This window comes from Mobula birostris, chromosome 18 (genome assembly GCF_030028105.1).
Source record: "Mobula birostris isolate sMobBir1 chromosome 18, sMobBir1.hap1, whole genome shotgun sequence".
Lineage (NCBI taxonomy): Eukaryota > Metazoa > Chordata > Chondrichthyes > Myliobatiformes > Myliobatidae > Mobula > Mobula birostris.
The window spans coordinates 37,989,855-38,004,160 of NC_092387.1; the positions used below are offsets into that span (position 1 = coordinate 37,989,855).

The 14,306-nt window shown below is 41.5% G+C and overlaps 1 protein-coding gene across 1 annotated transcript in view; it reads right to left on the reverse strand.

The window, feature by feature from the left end:
* LOC140212064 (microsomal triglyceride transfer protein-like) overlaps positions 1–14,306 on the reverse strand; it is a 102,416-nt gene that overhangs the window by 18,839 nt on the left and 69,271 nt on the right. The window contains exons 10-12 of the mRNA XM_072282533.1: positions 4,873–4,980; positions 2,382–2,594; positions 401–615 (exon numbers count right to left, since the gene is read on the reverse strand). Of these exons, the coding sequence (XP_072138634.1) occupies positions 401–615; positions 2,382–2,594; positions 4,873–4,980 (536 nt within the window). The remainder of the gene's footprint in view (positions 1–400; positions 616–2,381; positions 2,595–4,872; positions 4,981–14,306) is intronic.

The window sequence follows — 14,306 nt, forward strand, 5'->3', positions numbered from 1 at the left end:
CCACGGTTAAAACAAACTAAGGGAGGGTGGGGGAAGGTCGCATGTGTGGTAGAGTAATTTGCAGGGATATCGGAAACATGCAGAGGAATGGGACTAATGGGTTGTTTAACTAGGAGCCAGCACAGACTTGACAGGCCGAACAGGCAGAGGAACTTATCAATATTGAAATAAATTTCTGTGAAGCAGGGTAATTATCCAAAACAAATGATATGTAAAAAAATAGTTTTATAAGTAGTATGAGAGTTGAAGGCATAGATGCATTTAAGGTAAAAGTTGATAAATTATGAAATAGTGCGAAATCCATGCTCATCGTAAAATCTAACATAAACCAGTTGAACTAAATGGGTTCCTACGGCTTTGCAAGATTTTTATGATGCTAGGTACTGCAGTTCATGGTCACCTTGCTGGGTGGTGGTCTGAATGCATGATATTCTGCAGCTTTGCCACTGTAAACTTAGAGAGTTCCAATTCCATTTCTCCCAAAGACAGCACAATATTTTTCAATTCCATGGATGAAAGTTGGTTATTGAGGATCACATCCAGTGCAGCCATTCGCACAGCAGCCCCATATTGTTCCCTGCTTTGGTGAAAAATTCTATTCATCTGCTTCTTCACCTAAATGTGAAAAAATATATCAATTTTTAAATAGAGACAGGTAATCATAATGCATTGTTACCAACTTATATACTTCCCACTGCTCATTAAATCTCTCTCTCTCTCTCTCTCTTTCTTTGTGCCTCCTTAAAATGATGCATGAAATCAGAATGAGATGTTCTATCTCTTAGGGCTTGCTCCACTATTGATTTAAAATAAAGGCTTAAAAGGACTGTGTTAAGCACTGCTGATTCAACTGCTATGAGATTTGAAATTCGAATACCAATAATCAACTTGAGGTCCATATAATCAGGATCGATTTTAATTTCACGGGTATAATTTCATTCTTCAAAATGGGAATACTCATCAGAAATTTCATTGCACATGCAGTAAATATGTCAGCCTGTTGATATAAATAGTCATAAGGTTGTGCTCCTCAAGTGCAAGAAAAAATACTCCCTGCAGCAGGGCTCATCCCTATCGATCAGTGAAGATCTCCAAGCAGAGAAAATTATATTGATACTTCCCTTCAAAAGGTTAATAGGGTCTGCATGGGCATAAGTTTGGGATACAGCCAAGGCCTAACCCAACCATGGCTGTTCTAGTTCTCACTTGGGTAGCAATATTTTTCCCACCCTGATCGAACCACTATCTCTCTGTATGTCTGGTCCTTTATACTGTCCCTTCTCTTTATGTTTTTCAACCTATATTATGTGTGTTTATATCTTTATCTCACTCTCTGCCTCTTTCTTTCTCAATCTCTGCCTGTATGGCCCAGATAGACTCAACCTGAGCTATTTACAAGGACATACAGCTGACTCAAAACAGAGTCCTTTCAGCTTCGTGTCTGGTGGTCTCTACAATTATGCACCCTGTGAAGAGGGTTGCTTCATGTAAGGATCTGGGTGGAAAGAACTGCCTGAATAACCTACTTCATGAACATGAGCAAGGGACTTTTAGCTGGCAGCCTCTGTAGATGCCACTGCATATGGCTAAAAGTCCTCTTAAGTCAAGTTTTTCTGTGAGTAAGAGGTTTTTCAGGCAGAGAGATTTCTGGAATTACTGTGGTAGATGATGAGGTATTCAAAGGCATGATTGAAAATAGTAGTCCTTGGTGTGCAAGTTGGTACAGCCAAGTTTCTTTACAATACTTACATCAATTATCATGATTTATATACATTACAGTCTGTTTATAATGATACAAACGGTAATGTTATGATTTATATCTTTCGACCCTATAATTTTAATTTGGTTGAAATTTGCTCCAAAAGTCCAAATGGAAAATTTCAGTGACTATCTGAATCTCCAGGTGTGACACACTGGGGTACGTGCTTTGATGCCATTCACAGGCTGCTCTTTAAATGCATATCTTTTTAGATGTTATTAACTACCTAACACTGATGTAGCATAGATATTAACTTGTTAGACTTGCAACCAAGAGACCTGGAGCAAAAATCTCGAGATGCAAGTTCAACTTCTACCACAGCAGTTTTGAATCTTAGTAAGACATAACTAGTGTTAAATACGATCACAATCTGTCAGATTCTGGTTCACTCTAATGAGGGAAATCTGCATTTTTACTCTGCTAAGGTAAAATAGACAAACCATCATTGGTGGCACTGAACTTTACAGATATAATTATTGTACTCCATACTTTTTTAAAAAGTGCAGTCTTCAGGAAAACTTATTGGAAATACTGAGGATATACAGTATGCAATACAGATTTCAACCTGTTACCATGACATTAAACTCCACTTTGACTTTGAAACTTTGTGCAAGACCTTTACCTCTTGAGTGATATAGACACTTGGGAATCTCTGTAGTGCAGTCACAGCAATAGATGTCACAGAATTTCTTTGATTCCGGGTGTACTGTAACAATACTGGTATAGTTTCTGGAAGAAGTGCGTTCTTAAGTGCAAGAAGGTACATCTTTATATCAGCCTCTTCTTTAGCTGAATTCAGCCCATCCAAAATCACTTTCTTTGCAATTTCAACTTCCTGGAACGATGATAAGTATAAAGAAGAATTAAAGTACGTTCTGGGATGAATGCAGCTTATTCCTAATCTCATAATCCTACTATTCTATTTCCTCCCTTGCCTTAGAACACAGAACAGGACAGCACAGGAATAGGCTCTTTGGTGCATAATGTTGTGCTGAACTATTACTCCAATAACACCTAATTAAACAAATCTCTTTTGCCTGTACATGGTCCATATCTATTCATTTTCTGCGTATCTATATGCCTATTTTAAATGTCTTAATCGCATCTGCCAACTCCACCATCCCTGACAGCACATTCCAGGCACCAACTAATTTATGTGAGTAACTTGCCCTGCACTTTTTCTTTGAACTCTCCCCCCTCACCTCACATACATGCATCCTAGTGAAAGATATTTTGACCTTGGAAAAAAGATAATGAACGGCTGTTTACTCTAACTACGCCTCTCATCATTTTATACATTTCTATCAGGTTTCCTTCAGCCTGGGTCTGTCCGTTTACCTCTATCATTACGGCCTGACCAGCTGAATTCCTTCAGCACTTTATGTGTGTCTGCAGTTTCTCTTGTGTCCCCTCACACTCTGCCACTCCAAAAAAAAACAACCTTAGTTTGACCAAGTACTTATAGCACTTATTCTTCGATTCAGGCAGAATCCTGGTAAACCACTTCTGCATCCTCTCCAGAGTTCCCACAATATTGCAGATGTAGAACAACCAGAGTTTTATAAAGTTACCACATAATTTCCTGACTCTTACACTTAGCACCTTGACCTGTAAAGGCAAGCATGCCATATGCCACTTTGACTCCTCAAACTTTCAGGAAGCTATGGATTTGGACTCCAAATCCATCTGTACATCAGTGACATTAAGAGTCCTGCCATTAACTGTGTACTTCCTCTTTACGTTTGACCTCCAGAAGTAACTTGGGTCTTTCTACAATGTTGTTCAATGGTATTGTTTCAGCACCACAAAGGTGCCTAATGTCCTTTCTCATGAAAATTCTCTGAGATGGGGTAGCAGAGATTGTGCATCAGGCTGAGGTGTGATGACCTTCCTGCAATAGTCACCCCAAAGGCAGGAAATTTCCCTGTAATAATTTCTGGAGAAATAGAAAACCATAACTGTCAACTCATACCTTTGACCACCAGAAGCAGAAACTGCTTGCAAATATCAGCTTTTCCCTTGCTTTCCCTCCTTCTTTTACTCTGCTGTTGGCTAAGACTGAGTCATGGAGACCATTCGAAGCCAATTTAAAAAATGACAGATTTCCTCTGTACTGTACAAGAGCTATGCTGGCAGGATATCATTGCTATTGCATACTGATGGTGCACCTGATATATTAAGTGGCTATGTACCTTAGAATACAAGAGGATGTGACTCTTATGTGCAATTGTCCTCATGCATGGTGGACAATATGAAGTGAGCAGAGTTGTCTAATGTAGGATAGCTAAGCCGCTCAGCTGTCTGGCATTATCCACTGGAATTTTCTGGGAATGTGTAAACCTGCTAATCATATGCAAATCGGAGGTGTCGTCATTAAGGTGAAATGGACAAACAAAAACCTTGTGTCACTGAAAAGCTCCTGATATTCGCAAACACTCTTCCGCGCACCATGTGTTACTCTCTGACCAAGGAGAAGGCAATGATTTCACTTATTTTTGCGTACAGTGTCTTTATCTCCCCTTGGATGTCACTATAGTGGCATTCAGGAACACGAGATGATTAATAACCTGTAGGTTTATTGAGCTCGGCTGCCCATTTCAGTGTAGTTCAATAAAGCTACAGGCCATTAAGGATCCCTTTTAAACAGGGGTTCCCAACTGTTTTTATGCCATGGACCAATACCATTAAGCAAGAGGTCCGTGGACCCCAGACTGGGAACCCCTGCTTTTAAACAATACAGACGGGAATGGAACAGAACTGGGACTCAACCTGGAGTTAAATGTCAGGTTTTCTAGCAACTCTGTTTTTCAGATTGCTGTCAAATTAGTATTCCACAAAGATTGGTATAAGCAATTGCCTGTGTTGCTTATTTCCAGTGTTCATGTACTGTATATGCAGAGTCACCGTTTAATTTGCCAAGTATTGTGTGTTACACTAAAAACGTAGGACCATGATTCAGAAGTGAATCAACATCGATTGAACTAAAAAAGGCGTTTAACAACCTTTTATTTGTCAAGAAAGGAATAATCATTTACTCACTCAATGTAACAAGCATAATTGTGAAGTATTGACCTGTACATTAACGATAGGGCAAACATACCAAAGTTACTAACCATGAGTTTGCACTGGTTCCTCAGACACATTTTGCCAATCACTGCTCCGATCACTGAAATGGTGGTTTCCTGGACTTCCCTGCTCGCAATCTCGCCCTTAAGCTTAGCCTTTAAATGAAACATATCAGTCAGGTAAGTGATTACAGCAATACTTACAGTATATAAAGCAAGCTTGGACCAGGTCTATTTTTGGGCATGTCTTGGTTCACTAGTTTCAACTTAACAGAGAATAAACTTGAGATTTACAATAGAGACTGATCATACACTCTTTACTGCTGCCTGCAATCACAATGAGTAAACTAATGTTGTGCCCTTGAATTCAAACACTTCAGTGTTCATTTAAACTTAAAACTACTGATCTGCAAATCTTCAATACAGTAGTGGTTCAAAACAGAAATATTGTAGGGAATGGAGATAAAGCAGTAATTGGACCACATTCATTAAACTCTCCGAGATTTTTGTATTCCTCCAATTTTGGCATCTAACAAGCTTCTATTTTTCATGGCCTGCAATTAGTACCAGCTAAAAAGATGAGTTTTATCTGCCACATGTATAATCGAGACATCAAAACAGTAAAATGTGTCATTTGTGTCAATGACCACCAGCGTCCAAGAATGTGCTGGGGGTAGCCCGCAAATGTCACCATATGTCTAATATAGCTGCGTACAATCCATAACACAGCTCTCCAGTTATCTACAAGAGATTCTGCAGATCCTGGAAACCTCCAGTTATCTACACATTAACCTCTGGAATTCCCATTTGCTTCCTAATCTCTGGCTCAGCTTTACTTGGTTGAGTAAACAATGTATCAAAGTTCTTTTTTGCCCAAAATTATTATGACTTTACTAGATATTGGTAATACTGGTGATACACGTAATAAAGAAACACAAAGTCTAATCTTACTAAGGAAGCTAAAGAATTTAATTTCAGTTAGGACACAAAATTAAAAGTCAATATCAGGATTACAAAACTGCGGGATTATGGCAAAAAACTATGTTTCACAAATATTCATCAGTAAAGGAAATTGAAGAATATTTCCTTTATCGTTCCATCTTTTATCTTTCCCTGTTTGTTTTTTTCTGCGACTAACAATAAAATGAATCACCATGATAAAAGTTACTCATTTATGGTCAGTTATGGAGTGCCTACAAAATTTGTTGAATCAGACTTTACCAGCCCTGATGAAGGGTCTCGGCCTGAAACATCAACTGATTATTCACTTCCGTAGATGCTGCCTGAGCTGCTGAGTTCCTCTAACACTCAGTGTGTGTTCCTCTGGATTTCTAGCATCTACAGAATCCCTTGTGCTCGTGAGTAGAATTAGACATTTAAGGAGATAATCCATAACCAGCAAAATAATGTATATCCCAATGAGGAAAAGAGATCGTAAGGGGTTTGTGAGAAAAATTCAATCACGGCTAACCAAGAAAATAAGGAGCACCAAGTTGAAAGAGATAGCATGTTAAATGGCAAAAAGTTGCTGCTGGGCTCAAAGATTTGGATAAACTCTGAATGAGTCATATTTAACACAAAGGTGGTGGTTGTGATTATTTCAGCCTCAACATCTCACTACAGTTGCTTTTTAGGGAGCATGTTCTCAGCACAACCATCTGCAGTCTTTATCACTTTCATATCATTATCAGTTTGCTTGTAAATTCATAATGTTCTATGTTTGTACTCTTCAGATAATAAAGCTGTGCACAAAAATCGTATATATAGTCTGATATGTAGCAAGTAATACCATACAAGATGATCGATGAGGACAATGTAGGAAGAGCTCCCCCAGAAAGGACAGAAGATAACAAGGCAGATGGGTATCTAATTTGTGAGGTGTTGAACACCTTCTCTTGTTTGTTGACCATTATTGGAGCAGGGTAGGGTTAAAGTGGGAGGCTTTGGCTCAACAAGCTTCGGCAAGAACAGGCAGAGGCTCTTAAGTAAGTTTCAAGTAAGCTTTTTTTTCTCTTTCTTTCTCTATTCGTACATAGCTAGTGTACTGAGAATGGATCCAGGGTTAGTGATATGTTCTTTGTGTGAGATGTGGGAACTCTGTGAAGCCTCCAGTCTCCTTGATAACTACATCTGCAGAAAGCGCATTAAGCAGCAACTCCTTCAGGACCATATTAAGGAACTGGAGCTGCAGCTGGATGATCTTTGACTCATGAGAAAAATGAGGAGGTGATAGATAGGAGCTGCAGGGAGGTAGTCACCCCTAAGCTGCAGGAGGCAGTTAGCTCGGTGACTGTCAGGACAGGGCAAGGGATTAGGCAGCCAGTGAAAAGCACCCTTGTACAGTAGCCATTCCCCTCAGTGATAAGTATACCACTGTTGGGGGGAGGTGGGGAGGACAACCTACCAGAGGGAAGCCACAGTGACTGGACCTCTGACACTGATTCTGCCTCTGTTGCTCAGAAGGAAAGGGGGTGGGGTGGGGAAGAGGAGCGCAGTGGTAACAGGGGATTCCATAATTAGAAGAGCAGACAGGAGGCTCTTTGGACTTGATAGCATTCTAACCGGGAAGAGTGAACAGCCAGAAGTCATGGTACCTATGGGTACCAATGACATAGTAGGAAAAGGGATGAAGTCCTGAAGGGAGAATATAGGGAATGAGGTAGAAAGCTGAAAAGCAGGATCTCAAAGGTAGTAATCTCTGGATTGCTGCCTGTGCCACGTGCTAGTGAGGGTAAAAATAGGATGATTTGGCAGATGAATGTGTGGCAGAGAAACTGGTGCAGAAGGCAGGGTTTCAGATTTCTGGATCATTAAGATCTCTTATGGGGAAGGTAGGACTTGAATACAAAGAATGGTTACACCCGAACTCGAGGGGCACCAATATCCTTTTGGGCGAGTTTGCTAGAGCTGCTGGGGAGGGCACTTTAGACTGGGATGGAGAGTGGAATGACAGGGCTGAGGTTGGGGCAGTTGTTATACAAATAGATACAATGTGTAGTGAGACTGTGAGGTAGGACGCAGATGATTAGGCAAAATTGCAGACGGTGGGATGAGTAGAAGTGTAACATTGGGGCAATATTGAATAGGGTGATGACTAAAGCTGCTATATTTGTATGCACACAGTATATGGAACAAGGTAGATAAACTTGTAGAGTAGGTGGAGATTGGCAGATGTGATGTTGCATCAATGCAACTTCATAAAACTCTGGTTAAAACACATCTACTTACAGTTCCGCTTGCCCCACTATAGGAAGGGTGCTAAGGCTTTGGAGAAGACGCTGAAGAGGTTCACCAGGCTGCTGCCTGGTTTAGAGGCTATGTGCTATTACGGGAGGCTGGATAAACTTGGATTACTTTCTCTGGAGCGCCGGAGGGTGAGGGGAAATCTGATAGAGGTTTACAAGATTATGAGAGGCATAGATAGAGTGGACAGAGAGTATCTGTTTCCCAGGGTTGAAATGTCCAATACTTGAGGGCATGCATTGAAAGTGAGAGGAGGAAGGTTCAAGGGGGATGTGAGGTGTAAGTGTTTTTTTTAACTCAGAGAGTTGTGGATGCCTGGAATACACTGGCTGGTATGGTAGCAGAGGTAAATAGATTACAGGCTTCTAAGAGACATTTGGATAGGCATATGGATATAAGGAGGATGATGGAGGGATGTGGACATGGTGCAGGTGGGGGGATTAATGTTTGGGTGTTTTTGATTTACTTTTTAGCTAGTTTGGCACAACATTGTGGTCCAAATGGCCTGTCCCTGTTCCTGCTATGTTCTATGTTCTAATGAGTCATGTCTAAAAGAAGATCATAGTTCTGAGTTTAACATCTAAGGATACAAGTTGTATCAAAAGGACAAGCAGGTGGGCAGAGAGGGTGGTGTGGCTCTGTTGGTAAATAATTAAATCGAATCATTAGAAAGAGGTGACATAGGATTGAAAGATGTAGAATCCTTGTGGGTAGAGTTAAGGAACTGCAAGGGTAAAAAGAATGTGATGGGTATTACTGTATATCCAGGTCTCCAAACAGTAGCCAGGATGTGGGCTGCAAAATTACAACAGGTGGTAGAAGTAAAGTAAGTAAAGGCATCCGTTAGTCTTGCAAGACCATGGATCTGCACCTGGAAAGTCTTCACTCTCCAGGGCGCAGGCCTGGGCAAAGTTGTACGGAAGACCGGCAGTTGCCCATGCTGCAAGTTTCCCCTCTCCACGACACCAATGTTGTCCAAGGGAAGGGCAAGGGCCGATACAGCTTGGCACCAGTGTCGTCGCAGAGCACTGTGTGGTTAAGTGCCTTGCTCAAGGACACAACACATTGCCTTGGCTGGGGCTCGAACTCACAACCTTCAGATTGCTAGTCAAATGCCTTAACCACTTGGTCACGTGCCCACACGTGATAGAAAAGGTATGTCAAAAGGGCAATATTACGATAGTCACGGGAGATTTCAATATGCAGCAAGATTAGGAAAACCAGGTTGGTGCTGGATCCCAAGAGAGGGAATTTTTAGAGTGCTTACAAGATGGCTTTTTAGAGCAGCCTGTAATTGAGGCCGCTAGAGAAAGGCATCTCTGAACTGGGTGCTGTATAATGAATCAGATTTGATTAGGGAGCTTAAGGAAAATGAACCATTAGCAGAAAGTGATTGTAAAATGATTGAATTCATCCTAAAATTTGAGAAGGAGTAGCTAAAGTCAGATGTATCAATATTTCCATGGAGTAAAGGGAATTACAGAGGCATAAGAGAAGAGCTGGCTAAAGTTGAATGGAAGGGGACACTAGCAGGGATGATGGCAGAACAGCAATAGCTGTTGTTTCTGGGAGCAAAGTTCAAAGTTCAAAGCTGAAAGTTATGTTATTATCAAAGTACATATGTGTCACCATACATAACCCTGAGATTCATAATAAACCCATAATAGAATAATAACCATAATATAATCAATGACAGGCCACACCAATTTAGACATTCAACCAGTGTACAAAAGAGAACAAACTGCAAATACAAAAAGAAAGAAAGAATAATAATAAATAAATAGGCAATAAATATTGAGAACGTGAGATGAAGAGTCTTGAAAGTGAGACCAGAGGCTGTGGGAATATTTCAATGATGGGGCAAGTGAAGTTGAATGTAGTTAACCCTTTGGTTCAAGAGCCTGATGGTTGAGGGATAGTAATTGTTCCTGAACCTGGTAGTTTGAGTCCTGAAGCTCCTGTACCTTCTTCCCAATAACAGCAGTGAGAAGAGAGCATGCCCTGGGTGGCTGGGGTCCCTGATGATGGATGCTGCTTTCCTGAGACAACGCTTTGTGGAGATGTGCTCAATGGTGGGAGGGCTTTTATACATTGTGGGGGACTGGGCCATATACACTACTTCTTGTAGGATTTTCCATTCAAGGGCGATGGTGTTTCCATACCAGGCTTTGATGCAGAATGTCAACATACTCTCCACCACATACTGTATCTATAGAAGTTTGTCAAAGTTTTAGATGTCAAACCAAATCTTTGCAAACTCCTAAGGAAGTAGAGGCGCTGTCATGCTTTCTATGTAATTGCCCTACGTGCTGGGCCCAGGACAGGTCCTCCACAGTGATAACGCCAAGGAATTTCACGTTGCTGACCTTCACTACCTCTGATCCTCCAAGGAGAAGTGGCTCTTGAACCTCTGGTATCCTCCTCCTGAAAGCAATAATCAGCTCCTCAGTCTTGCTGACATTGAGTGACAGATTGTTGTTACGGCACCACTCAGCCAGGTTTTCAATCTCCCTCCTATTCGCTGATTCATCACCACCTTTACTTCAGCCTACGATAGTAGTGTCCTCAGCAAACTTGAATATGGCTTTGGTGCGGTGCTTAGCTACACAGCCATAGGTGTAAAACGAGTAGAGCAAGGAGCTAAGCACACAGGCTTGTAGAGCACCTGTGCTGCTGGGGATTATGGAGGAGATGTTGTTGCCAGTCTGAACCTACTGGAGTCTGCAAGTGAGGAAATCAAGAATCCAATTGCACAAGGATATATTGAGGCCAAGGTCTTGAAGCTTATTGGTTAAGTTTAGGGGGTTGATGGTATTGAATGCTGAGCTGTAGATGAGAAAGAGCATCCTGATGTATGCATCTTTGCTGTCTTCATGTTCCAGTTGAGTAAGAAACCAATTAGATGGCATCTACTGTGGGCCTGTTGCTCCAGTGGGCAAACTGGAGTGGATCCAAGTCGCTTCTCAGGCAGAAGTTGACATATTTCATCACCAACCTCTCAAAAAACTTCATTGTTGTGGATGTTCCCTGTCTGGGCTAGATGCTTCCTTGATTTCACCCTCCTGAATGCTGCTCACACTTCAGCCTCAGAAACTGAAGTCACAGGATCATTGGAAGTTTGTGACGGCCCCTCCGTGTTTTGACGGTCAAAGCAAACATAGAATGCATTGAGGTCACCTAGACGCAAAGCCCTGTTGTCACCTATGTTGCTTGATTCCACTTTGTGAGAGGTGATAACATACAAGCCCTGGCACAGCTGTCAAGCATTCTACGTTGGTTCAGGTTTAGTCTGGAATTGCCACTTCATCTCTGAGATGGTTTTTCGGAGACTGCACTCGAACTTCTTGTACTTGTTTGGTCAGCAGGCTTGAATGACTCTGATCTGGCCCTCAGCAGATTGCAGATCTCATGGTTCATCCAGGGCTTCTGGTGGGGGAAGACTCTGAGTGATTTTGTGGGGACACACTTGTCTGCAACTGTTTTCATAAAGTCCGTGACAACCACGGTGTATTCATTCAGATCCACAGATGAGTCCTTGAACACAGCCCAGTCCACTGACTCAATGCAATCCCATAGCCGCTTCTCTGCTTCCCATGGCCATTTCCTTGTTGTTCTAATCCCTAGGGCTTTGCTCTTTAGCCCCTACCTGTATTCAGGTAAGAGAAGGAGAAGCAAGAGATCAGATTTAATGAAGTGCAGTCTGGGCATGGAATGGAAGGCATTCCTTACCTTAGTGTAACAGTGGGCTAGTGTGTTGGGATCTCTACAGGTTATATGCTGATGGTAATTGGGCAGGATTTTCTTCAAACAGGCCTGGTTGAAGTCTCTATCCATGATTTAAAATGCATTGAGATGGACTGTTTCTTGTTCGGACATGGCATCATGCAGTATCTCAAGTGCTTGATTATAGTCGATCACTTGATTATAGTATGTAAACTCCAGTGGGGATCATGGATGAGAATTCTCAAAGTAAAATAGAATGGACGTAAACTCCAGTGGGAATCATGGATGAGAACTCTCTAAGTAAATAGAATGGATGGCATTTGATTGTTAAGTGTTCAAGAATGGGGAACACAAGTTCGATAAAACTGCCACATCGGAGCACCACTGAGAGTTTGTCGTGAAATATACACCTCCACCTTTTTGTATTTTCTGCATCAGCAGTTCAGTCCATCCTGTGAATCAAGAAGCCTTCAGATCCGATTGATGTATCTGCTGTGCTGGAAATAAGTCACATCTCAGTCAAACATAGAACACAACAACCTTTCATTTCCCTCTGGACAGCTATTTTTTTCCCAAGGTCCTCAATTTTGTTCCCCAGCGACTGCATATTTGCTAAAATGATGCTGGATAGAGGTGGTCTCATTCATCTGAGTTTCAGCCTGGCTTGGAGTCCAACCCCTCCTTCTGCCTCGTTTCCAGCCACGGCGATGAACCCTCATCTGCTTAAAGGTGCTATATCTGCTTTCTTGAGAGCCGAGTCGTGAAATCTGTAGATCATTGTCAATTTAAGGGGAAATCACATGCTGCAAGATTGCAGTGGGAGCAATTCAAAAGAGGTATATTTAGAAGCTTTGTACATAGCCCACAGGACTTCGCCACAGTTCACCAGCACCCTCCTGAATAGCAATTCAGAAGGTACAGGATAGATAAATCCCAAAGAATAAGGAGAATTCTAAAGGGGGAATGAGGGAGCCATGGCTGACAAGGGAAGTCAAAGATAGCATAAAAACAAAACAAAAGAGGGAACATATAATAGAGCAAAAAGTAATGGAAAATTAGAGGATTGGGAAACTTTTAAAAGTCAACAGAAGGCAACCAAAAAAAGCTGTGAGGAGAGAAAAGATGAAATATGAAAATAAGCTAGCCAATAATATAAAAAAAGATACCGAAATACTTTTCAGATATATAAAGAGTAAAAGAGGGGCAAGAACGGATATTGGAGCACTGGAAAATGGTGTTGCAGAAGTTGTAATGGGGGTAAAGAAACTGTGGAATAACTTTTGTGTCAGTCTTCACTATGGAAGACATTAGCAGTATGCCAGAAATTCAAGAGTGTCAGGGGGCAGAAGTGAAAGTTATTGCTGTTACTAAGGAGAAGGTACTTGGGAAGCTGAAGGGTCTGAAGGTGGTTAAGTCACCTGGACCAGGTAGACCACACTTGAGGGTTCTGAACGAGGTCGCTGAATAGATTATGGAGTCATTAGTAATGATTTTTCAAAAATCACTAGATTCTGGAATGGTTCTGGAGGACTGGAAATTGCAAATACCAATCCAATCTTTAAGAAAGGAGGGAGGCAAAAATAGAAATTATTGGCCAGTTGGCCTGACTTCAATCGTTGGGATACTTGGTGGCACTTGATAAACTAGCCCAAAGTCAGTATTATTTCCTTAAAGGGAAATCTTGCCTGATAAATCTGTTGGAATCCTTTGTGGAAATAACAGGTAGGATAGACAAAGGTTAGACAGTGCATGTTCTTTACTTGGATTTTCAGAAGGCCTTTGACAAGATACCACATATGAAGCTGCTTACCAGGATAAGGACTCATGGTATTGCAAGAAAGATACTTGTATTATAGAAGATTGGCTTACTGGCAGGAGAAAGAGAGTGGGAATAAGGGGGGCCTTTTCTGTTTGGCTGCCAGTTACTAGTGGTGTTCTGCACAGGTCAGTATTGGGACCACTTCCTTTCATGTTATATGTTCATGATTTGGATGAAGAAATTGATGGTTTTATGGCCAAGTTTGTGGATGATACAAAGAAAGGTGGAGGGGTTGGTAGGATGAGGAAGAGGGAATCTGCATTAATGACACTGACAGATTAGGAGAATGTACACAGTAGTGGAAGATGGGATGTAGTGTAGAGATGTATATGGTTAGGCACTTCAGCAGAAGGAATAAATGCATAGACTATTTTGTAAATGGGGAGAAAATTCAAAAGTCAAAGGTACAAAAGGACTTGGGAGTCCTCAGCTGAGGCTTTACAAGGCATTGGCCAGACTGCATTGTATTATGAGCAGATCTGAGCCTTCTATCTAATAAAAGATGTCCTGGCTTTGGAGAGGGTACAGAGGAGATTCACGAGGATGATTCAGGGAATAAAAGGTTTAATGTACGAGGAGCATTTAATGGCTCTGGGCTTGCACTCACTGGAGTTTAGAAGAACGGGGGTGAGGAGTGGGTTCTCACTGTAACCTATCGAATATTGAAAGGCCTAGACAGAGTGGATGTGGAGAGGAT